We start from the raw sequence: 14,810 nt of genomic DNA on the forward strand, positions 1-14,810 counted from the left end.
CTTTGTGTTCTATGATATGAAGACGCTCTTTTTAAAATCTGGTGGTTAAGTACAGAAAAACCAAATTTTAAGAAAAGTCGCAAGAAAAAAATGGAGTAGTGCTGTGTCCAGGAATTGGAATCAAAGGACCTATGAGAGCCTGCCAGCTGCAACCACGTGACATGTGTGACCTCACAGTCATCTACCTTTCAAAGACAGTTCCTTTTGCCATTATAAATGAGAAGAATAATGTCTGCATGAGCCACGACTCACGGCTTCCCTGGAAAACTCTTGGAGAAACGTGAATGGTTATTTATGGAAAACACCTTCTCCACAGTACCTGCTGCAGTTCACTGATTTCATGACGCAAATAATCTTCCTTTCGTGCAGCAGCTTGTTCTGCCCGCTGCAAAGCCAATCTAAGGTCTGCCACCTACATCAAAGGAGAAAGGTTAGAATCATTCATCAATAATCAACACAAGCTAGCATGTGAATTACTTTGATGGCTGTTAGCATATATTGTTACTGTGTTGCTTCATCTTTCACATTTCAGGCCCCATATTTTTAGTATGCTCTCATGCATTAATCTCATTCATTCACTCAACAAACATTTATTAACTGCTATTGTTAAGTAAGGGCACTAGTGCGAAGTACTATGTAAGATATTGTGGAAGTCCTGTTCCATGCAATCCTCAATAAGTTTACAATCTAGTGAGAGAAAAAAAGCAAGAAAATGACCAAATCTAACCCAAAGTTGCACCAAGTAAGCATGAAACAAAGGCACCAACTGAGTACAAGAGGAATTACACAGAGGAGGAGGCCATCACTTCTAGCTAAGGCAATGAAGACAGGCATCTGGTCTGGGCTTTGAAGGAGGGGTAGTGTTCCAATACAACAACGACAAAGGGGACTCTATGGGGAGGGGGGGGACATTTCAAGCAAAAGGAACAGACAAGTAGCGGACAAGCTTTGGAAGGGCATAAATCCCAGGCTATATGAGGCAAGCAATGCAGGTATCCCTAGTTTTTAAAATAAAATGACTGAACCAAACTCACATATTTATAGACCCAGGATTTGAATCACAACATTTATAACTGGAAAGAAACTTGAGATCATCTTGTCCAACTTTCTCATTTGAAGGATAACAAATATGAGGGCCAGCAAAATAATTTTCCCCAGGCCACACTATCAGTAAGTAGCAGAGCTAGTATTCAAACTCAAGTGTTGAGCTACCCCCTTAGTTTCCTGTTATGGAAACATTACCATATGGGAGAGTCTGATATGAATTCTTAAGGTAATATATTTTGAAAATACATTTTTGAAAATTTAATTTTTTTTAAATTACCAAAAATGTTAACTATTAAGGTTTTTCCTTTTTCTATTACTTCAATAACATTTTTTTACTCTCCATTTTCCATAATATTTAAACATACTATTTTATTTCTTTGAGTCATTATAGCAGTGAGTATATCGTAGGCATATGGAGCAGCCAGTGTAAAGACACCAGAGTAAAAGATGGAGTGTCACCTATGCAGAACTAAAAAGCAGCCAGTTTGGTTAGATCACAGAGTACAAGAGAGGGAGACAGAGACAATGAGGATAGAAAGAGACTGAGGCCAGATTACGTAGGGCTTTCAAAGCTAAACAGACTTTATATTCGATGCTAGAGGCAACAAGAAGCCAAGGAGTTGACCAAATAGGAGTGTCAGAGGGTCACATGTGTGCTTAAGAAGAATTGCTTGGGCAGCAGTGTGCAGGATATACTAGAGTGCAGAGAGGCTTTGGGCTGCTGTGATAATCTAGGCAAGGTGGCTGAGGGTCTGAACTAAGACAACAGCTGTGTTAAGCGGAGAAAAGGGGTTAAGACAAATATTTAAGTGCTCAGAATGAGTCTATTTATTAAGCCTACAAAAGAAAGACTATTTAATTTCATTATTCTGTTTTGCAATTAGCAAACATCACTTCAATCAAGTTTGTGTTAATGAGCACTATTAAAACAAATACATTTATAGGTCCTAATGAATTGTGAAGGAAGTAAAATAATTTTACTATTCGGGGGTTAAAGTATTTGGGTCAAGCTAGTCAACAAGGTTCTTAATGTTAAGAAACAACAAATTAATTCCAAGACAGGACCATCCTGTTCATCATTCACAACTCACCTGAATTGCTAATGCTTCTTGCTGTTGATGGGCTTCTTCCTGGGCCTTCTCAAGTGCTAAACATAGCTCTTCTTTAACTTTCATTTCACGATTTAAAGACGCCTCCTGTGCCTCTGTATCCTTCATAGCATTAGCTTTGTGAAGATCTGCAAGCTCTCTAAAGTCGTATTTTTTATGATTAGAAAACATATCCTGTCATACTACAAACCCAAAATATGTCAAATGTCCAAGTGCATAAAAAAACCCCTTGAAATGGGCACATCTTACCCATATCAAACACATTAAATACCTATGCAAGTAACAGCTTTATAAAAGAAGTTACTAGGGATCAAATGCTGAGAGCCATGGCTTTATAAAATGTCCTGCTATTGTGGTATTAAATGAGGCAAATGGTCAACTCGCACTCATTAATGCATCTCGTGCCAGGTCCAGCGCTTAGTGCTGGGACCATGAAGCAAGGCAGAAGACAGTCTCCACTCTCAGGGAGCTCACGCTAATGGAAGAGGCAATGCGGCAACAACTATGAATACACATGGTATAGAGGGGATAAACTGGAGATTATTAATAGAGGGATGAAACTCGCACCCCTCCTAGGAGCCAGCGAAAGGCTTCCTGAAGAAAATGGGACGTCAGCCAGGGACGTCCAGAGGTGGACAGGAGGAGTAAGTGGCTGTGTGTATTTCCTTACTTATATGCACTATCCAAGGCCGCCTGGGCACTTCGATTTTTTTCCCCAAGTTCATCCATGTCCACTTGAAGTCTGCCAAGATCCTTTTCTTGTCGTTCTACTACACAGCTAAGTTTTTAATGTTCTCTCTATGTTGTTTCTCAATCTCCTCTTTGCCATCAAGAACCTACATTAAAAGATCGGAAAATTAATCTTTTAGTAAATGATCATTCTCAGGTAAACTCAGGTCACACTGAAGAACGCAGACCTGCACATCACACTTCCCAAATAAGCCCACTAACGGCCTGATGAACCTGTCTTCCATTACTGCTTTTCTGAGGTCCAATATGACAAAAGACACGACTTTGCTGATAAACATCCTTACCTGCTTTAAATGTTGCAGTTCCTCTTCTAGCTCCTTCATCTTTTTGCTCTGCTTTGCACTAATGTTTTCATTTTCTCTCTCTTTAGCTCTTAACTTCTTAATGATGTTGGAATTGTGCAGCTGCTGTTTTGAAAGTTTTTCTCCTAAAAGAAAAGGAAAAAAATGTTAAGCGTAAAACAATGAAGAATCTCCAAAACTCATTTAGCATAGTCCCTTCTGTGGATTTGTTACTGTCTTTGTGATCTCAGGGACGTGAGCTGACTTCTCTGGATCCGAGCTTCAATAATAAAACAAGGAGGTTGGACAGAATGACCTCTAGATTCCTCACAATGATTATATTCTATGACTAGCACAGCTTAATAGATTGGGGCAGCGTAAATACTGTGAAACAGGAACAAGCTCAAGTACTAACAATTCATTTACATCGTGTTTTTAACTTTTACAAAGCCTTTTCCCAGCAAACCTGTGAGCGAGTTAGTGCAAGTTCAAGGGCTATCATTTTTATTTTACAAATGATGTAAATGAAACTGGGGCCCAGAGAGGTTAAAAGACTTACCTATTGTCATAAAGCTCAAGTCAGGATTTAAATACAGATCTCTTGACTCCAAATCCTGTCTTTCAAACAACATGGTACAGTGGAAAGAATAACGGATTTCAAGTCAAGGACCTGAGTTTGAATTCTGGCTCTGACATCTAAAACCTGTGAAACCATGGGCAAGTGACTTGACATCTCTGGGTCCATTTCCTAACCTACAAAATAAGGGAGCTAGACTGAATGACTTCTCAGCTCTCTTCCAGATCTAAATCAATGACCCAGGATCGAAAGGTCTCCCTCTACAGCACTAAGCTAAGAGATAAATGCTATAGCTACCTCTGCCACTAACTCTGAAAAATTCCTTTAAAATAAGGCTTTCTAAACCTCCTCTTGTCTTTCCTTTAAGGAGCCAGGATTTCATCAGGGTCCACCAAATGGTAACCTATTCCTTTATAAAACAGTCGCTATGGCCAAAAAATGGACACATTCTAGTTTCAGAATTTCTATTTAGAACAAATTATGCTGTCACAAGTCTTTAACTTTATCCCAATGTTACCTATAGATTTCTACATAATTGTAAGTGATTGTAAATTTGAAAAAGAAATATTTATGAATAAGAAATGAAATTAATTGAAATTCACTGTGAAAATGCAACTGTGGGAATGATTTAGATAAAAATACCTTGTACGTACACATGCGCGCGCACACGTGTACATATGTGTGTGAGAGACAGAGAGAGACAGAGAGAGAGAGAGAGAGAGAGAGAGAGAGAGAGAGAGTGTGTGTGTGTGTGTGTGTGTGTGTGTGTGTGTAGGTGCAGTGCTTTAACTTTAAGGTCTGCAAAGCACTTCACAAATATGATTTTATTTTACCTTCACAACAGTCCTAGGAGATAGGTGCTATTATTATTTTCATTTTACAGATGAGGAAATCAAGCCAAACAGGGGTTAAGTAACTTGTCCAATCAGATCTTCCCGACTCTAAGCCCTGCACTCTCTCCATTGTGACACACAACTGACTACATAATAGATGAATCACAGAAATATTATCCCAAAAGCCTTTGCTCAAACATCAGGGCTTAAACCTGCTTAATAGCTTTCCCACATAAATCTTTGTTTTTCAAAAAGCAGTTTACTCTTTGAAGAGTTATGTTGTCAGTCCTCTAGGAATAAAAATGAAAGAAAACTGAATATTGCTCTACTTCTGTGCATCTCTGAACACCCATCTTTCTCTGTAGTCTGTAAGCTAATTTTCTTGCCCCTATTTCCCCAGTTTCCATAACCTCTAATGGGAAGTAGTGGCTAGCCACATACAAAACAGGATTTTTCCTTCTCACAATTTAAGACTGATGTAGTTAGTGGAAAATGTTGAACGTACCCACCTTCTTCCATTAATCCTTTTATTTGCTCATCTTTCTCTTTCAAAAGTTCTGCCGTTTCATTACAATTTAACCTAGTTGCAAGTTCTTCTTTTATGGTTTTTACTTCCTAGAAACAAAATAGCATCTATGTATTTTTAAAAATTACCATTTTTCTTCAAAATACGTTTCTTTTTTTTTCCAAATGCAATACCAGGGCAATTAAATTCATTCAAATTTCCCTAAGAAGCTATAAATTTGTTCAAAACAGCATATACTCCCAAACTAAGTATAAGAAAACAGCCCTGAAAGCCATATAAAATGCAAAAACCAAAAAATAGACATTAACAGTCTTTGAGAACACACTCATTTCCCCCTCATTTCTGCCTCTCAGAACTCCTGCTTTCCTTCCAGGATGCTCAGATACCACCACTTCCTCCCTCCCCCCATGTACCCAGTACACATTCATTCTATCTCTCTGTGGAATTAAAGAACCTTGAGATCCAGACCTGTTTCATTTTTGTCTTCGTTTCCAGAACCTATCACAGTGCCCTGAAGAGATGCCAGGCACTTAATCAGCACGCCTCCTGAATAGATTGTCATTTCACCCAAACAGTAAAGAACTGTTGGAACGTGAACTATTTCTCTCTTAAGTAAATAGATAGATAGATAGATGTATATATGTATATATGAAGATGAACATCTCAGTTTGTACTGCCTTGATTTTCTTCACAAAACTATTTTCTGCACTTGTATAAAGAGGGCAGCATGACCTTCAAGAGAGTGGCCAGACAGCAGGCCTCTGAACCAGAAAGACCTAAGTTCTAGACCCACCTCTGAGCATCCTGGCTGTGCAACCCTGGGAAAGCCATTTCATCTGCCAATCTCTAGGCAATTCTTGAAGAACAAAAAGTTGCAGAGGCATTGACTTGAATTAATGGAGTGTGGCCTCATCCTGGAGTTCCCTATACCAGTAAAATCTGAAGTCCAGTCCCTACCATCTCTTTATAAAGATGAAAAAAAAAAATCCAAATGCATGTTATCCCATATCAAATTGCCAGTGTCTAAATCTCCTTGACGAAACTATATATACACCCAATACAGATTTAAAGGCAATACTGAGATAGACAGTTTCTCACTGGATTAAAGTCAGCTCAGTCACCCCAGTCTCAACTCTACAACTAATTAGCAGGGTGACCTGAATGAAGTCATTTAACCTCTCTTGATCTTACCTATAAAATTAAGAAACTGGACCATGTCACCTTTAAGCTCCCTTTTACCTCTAAATTCTAAGATGCTTTGATTTTATTTTTAAAAACAAATACATAAACCAAACTACCAATCAGAAACATATGGTTTTTTTTTACAATTACTTTGCTTTGGGCAAATACATAAATTATTTAACAGGAAGGTGCTAAGTAAGCCCAGGTTGATTATGAAACCTTACATTTATATACAGCCTTTCTCGAAACAAGCTAAAGCTGGTTATCATAATGCTTATGTATACTGTACTCAAGTAATAAGTCCCTACTACATACAAACAGGCTGAAAGATCTCTGATTTACTTACCAAGCTGTGTTCTGAAGAGTAATAGTTCTATCAATTTTGCCTCTGTTGTAATTTTTCATGTACACATATGACCAAAGATTTGAGTTTAATACACTCAACACTAACCCTTTAATCTACCATCTCTCCAGACCCCAAAGCTATTTCTATTTTCCCCAAAAGTTTTGTCACTAAAACGTTTACTGTAACAATCTTAATAAAACACTGATTACCTTTTTAGCAGCATCTCTTTCTTTGCAGGCTAACTGAACCTTCTTTTCTGCTTCTGCAATTCTTTGAGTAAACTCGTCTTTCAAGGATGAAATGCTATTGCTTTCTTCTTTGACTCTAAACATTTCACTACATATGAAATATTACTTAAGAATGAGAATAATCATACATTTGGAAAGATGACATAATTACTTCCATTCCAACAATGTCACATTGTTTCTATGATATAACTTATTTTTTAAAAAAAGCAAATTTAAGGCATAAGAAGTTTAAAGGAAAAAATCTACATGATATAAATTTAATATAATTTAGACAGAAAACTTACCAAGGACTAAAAATTTGCCATTTGGCTTATAACATCTGAAAAGTATTAAAAACTAATTTCTGATGTGACAGATTTCAGTTTTCTCCAATTAAAAAAATTCAAAACTTTTTTCTAAAGGGCTACGCTTTAGCCTGTCTGTTTTCATAAACACATTAAAATTTTTTTATTATTATTACCTGAGATCATCAATAACACAACTTAAAAAAGAATATAAAAATTAAGAGTAGGAAAGGATCTATTCTTGCCAGATACCTTTCTTCTCTAAGATAATCTTATAAATCATTTCAAGGGAGGAAAAAAATTATTTTGATAAAAAAATTAAAACGAGTTAATTGTCAATGTCATCTGACATTTCAGTTCAGGAAAATTTAGTTATGTTAACTTATGAAGCAAAAACCAAAATAAAGACAAAAATATAAAAAAGGGTAATATACAAAGTATTTCATGCAATTACAGCAACTGATTGTTTTAACATGTAGACACTGAAAATAAGTTAATGATAATATTTCATTTATAGTATTACTTACTCTTTTAAATTATCATAAGCTTCTTCTAGAACTGCTTTCTCCTTACTAATGGCTAGTAACTGGGTTTCTCTTTTTTCCAATTTTTCATTCAGGAGGTCAATTGTCTAAATAAATTAAACATGTAAGAGTCAAAAATGTTAATATAGAAAAGATTACTTTTATATACGGTCTACCAGTTAAAAGTATTCTAACCACTACATAATAAATTACCTTATATGATATATAATAACCAATATATAATTCCCTGTCAAAAGGATAATTTATATTAAAAATAAAAATATGAAACTGAATTATCTCTAGAACATATCAGCATGAATCAGTCACTAGAAATTATTCAAAGTAACACCTGGAATATATTAATTTTTAGTTTCTGCTGAGGCAACGACATTAAGCTTTTCTTCTGCTTAGAGGTACAAATCAAAACCTCTCTTACTTGAATCATGTTTGAGATAGATTTAGCAACCATGTACAAGTCAACTTAACCTCTTTGCCTCAGTTTCCTCACTTGTAAAATGGAAATAATACTACTTGCACGACCTGTATCAAAGAGCTTTTTGGAAGAAAGTGCTTTATGATCTTAAAATACTATTTATCAGTTTCTTACTATAGGTCAGGCACATCTTATTTAAAAAGCAAAGTCGTTTTCATTGCCTCTTCTTGTGAAAAATCTCTACACAAGTGCATGGACTTATCAACTCTAACCTATAATATGTCAATCACACTGTTAATATACCAACGGATACAGCAACATATTCTACAATTTTTAGATATGAGAGAGAAAAATATCTAGAGAATTCACACTGGTGGGTCTCATGATCATCTCTCTGCATGGAAAGAGGGCTAGAGGTTTTAACTTAGAAGGAAATAGTCCAATGTGATGCTATTTAGCGTGCATAAACAATGTCAACACAATAAGCCATTTGTATGGAAGAGACAATCTGGCATAAATGTGTGTAGTCAGGCAACTTAATTATATTGAAATATTAATCTATTCCTTTGGTACTCTTCTCCAAGAAATTTCAGCCATCAAGTTAATATCTTTGAAAGTTCTGAATAGTAAACTGAAAAAAAAAATTATTTCAGATACCACCAAGAATTATGCAATGCCAAAAATGTATATAAGATACTATATAAAATAACTTCCACATTTTAGTTACCTTGCAAAAATCTTCCTTCTCAGAAGGTCCTTCCGGCTGATTTTCAACATCCTGGCACCCCCCAGTCACCTTTTCTGGGACCATATGTCCTTCAATGGTTTGTAAAGAAGAAACCAAGATGTCAGGCTGTTCACAGTTCACAGGAGTTGCACTCCGACCACTTTCTTCCATTTCAGTTTCTTCAGTTGGTATAACTAATGTTTCATTTTCTTCTTCAGATTTTCCTTCAACAGACTCTGTTATCTTAGTCTTTGGAGTTGAAGCATTGGCTGTTATAGGCACTAAAGCATATCCCTTGCCTGACAATTCATCATCAGAATTTATTTCACTTACACTCCGGCTATCTAAAGACTGAACACTAAATGAGTCTATTCTTTCAAAAGCATCAGAGGAACAGCAACTCTCTGTAAGTTTTTGGAAATCATCTAGACGATTATATTCAGTACAGGCAGAGGCAGACAAAAGCTGAAAGGATGTCTGCATCAAGTGAAGGGTTGACTTTGAGTCTGTGGCCTCTTGTCTTGAACTTGCTGAACTCTCACTGATGACACTTTCATGGTCCAGAACTTCAATATCGCTGGTAGTAGAAGTACCTGAGGAGAAAGTACTAACAGGAGGGGAGGGAGTATTGCTCTGTCTATCTTCAGGCTTCTGTTCCTTAGCATCCGAAACCAGATCCTTTGCTTCTACCACAGGAGACTGGCTGTTGGGTGCTCTTTCCACAGGAGTTTTCACGTCAGTGGTACTTTCTGCTACGGTCATACTTAGAGCTGGCACCTTAATCTCAACAGCATCATGTCTGATTTCTTCAGACTTAACTTCATCCTTAAGTGCTGGAGTATCTGCTTCCAGATTCTCCAAGGAAACATGACAGCTTTTCGAGTCCTCTGGTACAGCCAGAAGAGGAGACTCTGTTAATTCCGCCTCTGTTAAATCAGGTGTTTCTGACTGTCCCGGCTGCAGAGGTTTCTGTAAGCTGTTTGTGACTTTTTCTTCAGGTCGTTGTGACTTGGTGGGAGGCTTAGACACCACTGGACTCCGCTGTATTGGCTGGACATCCGTTGGAGAGAGAAAGGCACTGAAAAAACTTTCAGATTCATCGACAACAGTCCTCTGAACTGGTTTTGTAATTGCTTTAGGGGATGCTACTGGTTGACTCTCAGGTTCTGTATTTGAATTTAACCCCCACGTGGAGGTATCCCATCCTCCACTTACAGGGGAACTTTTTCCTTTCATGAAAATGAAATTAGAAACATAAAAAAAGGAAAATTAGATTTAAATATTTAAAGGAAGAACAATAACACCTTAAATCAAGTCAGATCTATCTCTAAAATATCAAAAATAATTTAAATTACACTTCACAATTTCAAACCGGAAGAAAAAAAATACAGAACTCAAAAAATGTGTGCAGGATTCTGGTGACAACTACACTTCCTTAGAACAAATAAAATGGGGATAGGAGCAATAATTTTCTATAGAAATATCTATTCTGTAACTTTCTGACCTAGAAAAAAAAATCAGTATTTTTGCTCCTGTCAGTTCCTTCTTGTGTATGAAAATCAATGGTTATGGAAAAGCCAGTATGAATTAATAAAAGCCTGAACTACAGAATATTTTTAAGGAAATGCAAAATTATTAAGTCCTCAAGCTACACAATAAAGCACTATCTAGTAAAAGATCCTAGCAGAGATACGCTATAAAAATATGAAATTGTTATATCTACTATATATCAATGGTTATTTCTAAAGTGTTTGACAGCATTTGAAAATAATTCATCATCTTAAATATCTTAAACCTTTCTTCATTTATTTTTTTCTATTAATCTGGTATGTCAAACTTTTATGCTAATTAAATCACACAAAAGTAAATGTTAGCCTGAACTGTCCAAAATGTTAACCTAATCTGCCTCTAGAAATTGGGTTCCCTTCACTGAACGACTTTAAGCAAAGTCTGGATGACTACTGTCACAGGTGTTGTAGGAGTTTCTATTCAACTACAGATTGGCCTAGATGGCCTTTGGCTAACCCCTGAGAACACAAATTATCACAGTTTCTGTATTACTGGAGTCCATGGTAAATGAAGTTTAAGTGTACTTCAGACTAACAACAGGAAATTGGTAAATGCAACCTGTTGGCCCATGACAACGGGCACGTGAGACACCATGCCACTTAAGTGTCTTTTATATTCTACTTTGAGAAAATGAAAAACACTCAGGTTTGAACACAACTAAATATAACTAAAACGGGTTGAAAAAAAGAAAATCCTTGGGGGCAGGTAGGTGGCAAAGTGGATCAAGCACTGGCCATACAATCAGGAGGACTTGAGTTAAATCCAGCATCAAACACATGACATTTACAAGCTGTGTGACAAGGGCAAGTCACTTAACCCCAATTGCCCTGCCAACAAGAAGAACAAAAAAAGCTTTAAAAAAAATCCTTAAAATTAAATGTAATATTAAGGATTTAAAATCGATGAAGGCAAAGAGTACATGGAGAACTTAAAATGGTAACAGATGCTGTTCATAACTGTTCAGGATCAAGATGTGAGAACAGGTGTAGGACCAATGAAATCAAAATTGAAGGTATTGCTGGACAAGATCAAAGACAGTCATGAAGGTTAGATATTTCTATCCAAGAGAATGCAGAAAAACTTGAACTGCATTTAATGAATTCTATCAACAGTCAAACCCTATCAAAAATAAAGACTAGAACATTTTGCTTCTTGAAGAATATCTAGATAAATCTTTAAAGATTATCTACTTTCTGGAATATGATATTCTGTAGGGCAAAGGAGCTTGGATTACAACCAAGGATCAACTACCCAGAGAAAACGAGCATGATCTTTCAGGGCAGAAGATGGATATTCATCGAATTACAGGACTTCCAAACCTTCCTGATAAAAAGACCTGAGCTCAACTGAAAATTTGATCTTCAAATACAAGACTCAAGAGAGGCATAAAAAGGTAAATGAGGCAGGGCAAACTGTTTACATTCCTACAAGGGAAGATGACACTTGTTAACTCTTGAGAACTGTATTGTTATTACACCATGTTAAAGGGATATACATAAAGGGGGTGGATATAAATTGACTTTGATGTAAGGATAAAAAAAAAATCTAATCAAGTGGGTTAAATCGATCCAAGTAAGTGAATTAATCTGATCTAAGAAAAACATACTGAGAGAAAAGGAAAGGAGGAGGCAGACAAGGGTAAATTACATTATAGGAAAAAGAACAGGAATAGGAAAAAAACCTATTATAGCACAGGGAAAGAAGGGAGGGACACAAGCGTTGTTTAAACCTTACTCTCATCAGATTTGGCTCAAGAAGGAAATAACATCAGTTAGGTATAGAAATCTAACTTGCCCTACAGGCAGTCCGTCTTGGGAAGGGCTGGGGAGAAAAATTTAAAAAGCTTATGGAAGTGATTGCTGATAAAACAAAATAAATAAATTTTAAAAAAAGATTATCTACTTTCTATGTCAACCTCCGCACTTCAAAATAAGTGCTTATTTATTATTAAATTCACAATTTAAAATCAAACCTAAGTCCATTTTGTATCTTTTTTTTTTTGTAAATTTGTCCAACAGGAAGAATCGACTAAATAAAATTGGATGACAATAGCTTAATGATAAACGTATGCTAGCTGTCCTAAAAAAAAAAAAGAGTAGTGCTGCAAGACTTTTTGAAAAACAAACTACAGGAGGCCAACAAAATCACTGTTGAGGTTTAAGCAGCGTTTGACTCACGGTCCTGGCCCCCGGGGAAGTTCAGTCCGGCCTGGAGTGAGAGCCAGTCCAAGAAACTGGAAGGGACAAGGCAGAAAAGGGGAGACGGCACCCCACGTCCGTCCTTCCTCCCGAGGAAGGTTCGGCCCCTGGCCGGGGCTCTCCCAGGCAAAGCCCCGCACGGCGGCCCCGCCTCCATGAAGGTAAACAATGACAGTTACTCGCCTGTTGGGAGCCCGGGACCCTAATTCGGCCGGGCGGACTTGGGGTGCAGGATGAGCCCCCCACTGTGGGAACGCACTGCGGGGCAGGTTCTGCTCGCGGGGCTTTGGGGGGACCTGCGGAGAGCCCGCGGACCCCGGGTTACAGGCCCCGCTGGGGGGTCCCCCGGAGGGCCGCCTGCCCCGCGCCACGTCACGAGGGCTCCGGCACCTCTCCCTTTGCCCGGGAGGCCGGAGGGAGGCCGCGAGCGCCCCGGGCCGGGCCGTTTGGGGGCGCGGCGCCGGGCCTAGCGCACCGGCGGCGCCCCACGGGGCCGGCGGAATGACAGGGGCTCCCGCCCGTCCTTACCCGGGTCCCCGAAGGGCCGCGCCTCTGCCCACGCGCCGGGCTCCTCCTCCTGGATGTCCAGGACCCGGTCGATGGACTTCTGGGCCTGGGACAGGGCCTGCTTGGCGAAGCTCGACAGCTGAGAGGCATTGAACCAGCTCATCTCCGCGCCCTGCGGGCCGCCCCGCCGCTCCCCGCGAGGCTCGGCGGCCGCGGTCGGCGGTCAGCGGGCGGCCATGGCCCCAGGGACGCAACCCCTCACCGCCGCCCTGAGCTCCCGAGCCAGAGCCGGAGCCGGAGCCGGAGCCGGAGCCGGAGCCGCCACCACCACTGCGCAGCCGCGGAAGCCTTCCACGTACACAACAATCCACCACGGGGGCGTGGAGGCGGAAGCGGGAAGGCTGTAGTCTTGCGTCACTTCCTGGAGACAAGCGTCGCCCCTGGTTACCGAGGCAACCCGGAACCCGCGGACCGAACTGCACTGGCTGATGGGGAAGTGCCTGCCCAGGATGTGGGTGTGTGTGTGTTGGTGGCGGGGAAGTTTCGAGAGGCCAACGATGAGGAAGGAAGCCGAGTCTCCGAGAGGGGATGGGCCGCACTTCAGGTCTGGAGTGCCCAAGTGGAGGCCGGGGTCCGCGCGCAACCTCCACACAGGTCTCCACGTCTCCTGCGCGAGCTTCCTGAGACAGATCTGGGTGCTTCCGCCTGCCTCGGTATCCCCAGCGGGTGGCCGGGCGCACCGTAGGCGCCTAGTAGGCGGGCTATGTGATCAGTGCGTTAGACGTGTTAAGACTCTGCCCCCAGGAGCCCCAGTGAAGCCCATCTCGGCCCTCCGCCCCGAGGGTCCCCAGAGCCTAGCTCGCAGATCCATGCAGAAACTAAGATTTACGTGTTTAAAACTGTCTTCCGGTAGTTAATCCAGCCTTGCATTTGCATCCACGGTACTGCTTCACCTCATCCCTTTTTAAAGCGAAATTTCCAACTTTTCCAGTAAAGCCCTTTGGAAGCCTCAGGTGTGAGCATCCCCAAGCAGGAACACCGACACCTGATGCAGCAACCAGGAAGCGCCCTGGGCGAGACACTTGCTCTAGTGTAGAAACCCTCTGTCTGTCCAACAGTTGCTTGGAAACATTGAGGATTTTATGAACTGTAAGAACCATTGAAAGTAACTGGGTGGCCAAGTGGATAGAACTCCGGCCCTGCAGTCAGGAGGACCTGACCGCAAACGTGGCTTCAGACACTTGCTAACTTCGTGACCCTGGGCAAGTCACTTCACCCAATTGCCTCAAAAGAAAACCCAACCCTGTCTGAATTATTTATAGCATCAGCATGGAATACTAGAAAGACTACCTAGGGTTAAGTGTCAGGTCCCCTAAGTACAAGCTGAGTGACCCTGGGCAAGTGTCAGAAATTCCAGAAGCTGTGCTTCACCTGTAAAACTGGGATGATACTCATACTACAAACCTGCCCCTCCTGTGGGGAAACTTTTCAGTAAAGAAGCCACTAAATAAACATAAACCATTATTCTGTCAGAGCAGGTTAGAATTAACCTGTAAATTCTTCATTATTAGGAATATGTTAGTTCCCAAGCTATGGAAATGTAAGCAATAGCATTACTTCACACATTCCTACACTACTACAAAAATAGTGACTAACCTCACTTCACTTG

The 14,810-nt window shown here is 39.9% G+C and overlaps 1 protein-coding gene across 1 annotated transcript in view; it reads right to left on the reverse strand.

The window, feature by feature from the left end:
- TMF1 (TATA element modulatory factor 1) overlaps positions 1-13,487 on the reverse strand; it is a 30,289-nt gene extending 16,802 nt beyond the window's left edge. Inside the window, 10 exon segments of the mRNA XM_021007528.2 lie at positions 320-412; positions 2,139-2,295; positions 2,827-2,944; positions 2,947-2,992; positions 3,191-3,333; positions 5,107-5,212; positions 6,861-6,987; positions 7,711-7,814; positions 8,868-10,096; positions 13,163-13,487. Coding sequence (XP_020863187.1) covers positions 320-412; positions 2,139-2,295; positions 2,827-2,944; positions 2,947-2,992; positions 3,191-3,333; positions 5,107-5,212; positions 6,861-6,987; positions 7,711-7,814; positions 8,868-10,096; positions 13,163-13,304 — 2,265 coding nt within the window. The 5' untranslated portion in view covers positions 13,305-13,487.
- Between the last annotated feature and the right edge of the window lie 1,323 nt (positions 13,488-14,810).

The sequence above is a fragment of the Phascolarctos cinereus genome, unplaced genomic scaffold (assembly GCF_003287225.1).
Source record: "Phascolarctos cinereus isolate Bilbo 61053 unplaced genomic scaffold, phaCin_HiC Scaffold_4;HRSCAF=312, whole genome shotgun sequence".
NCBI lineage: Eukaryota > Metazoa > Chordata > Mammalia > Diprotodontia > Phascolarctidae > Phascolarctos > Phascolarctos cinereus.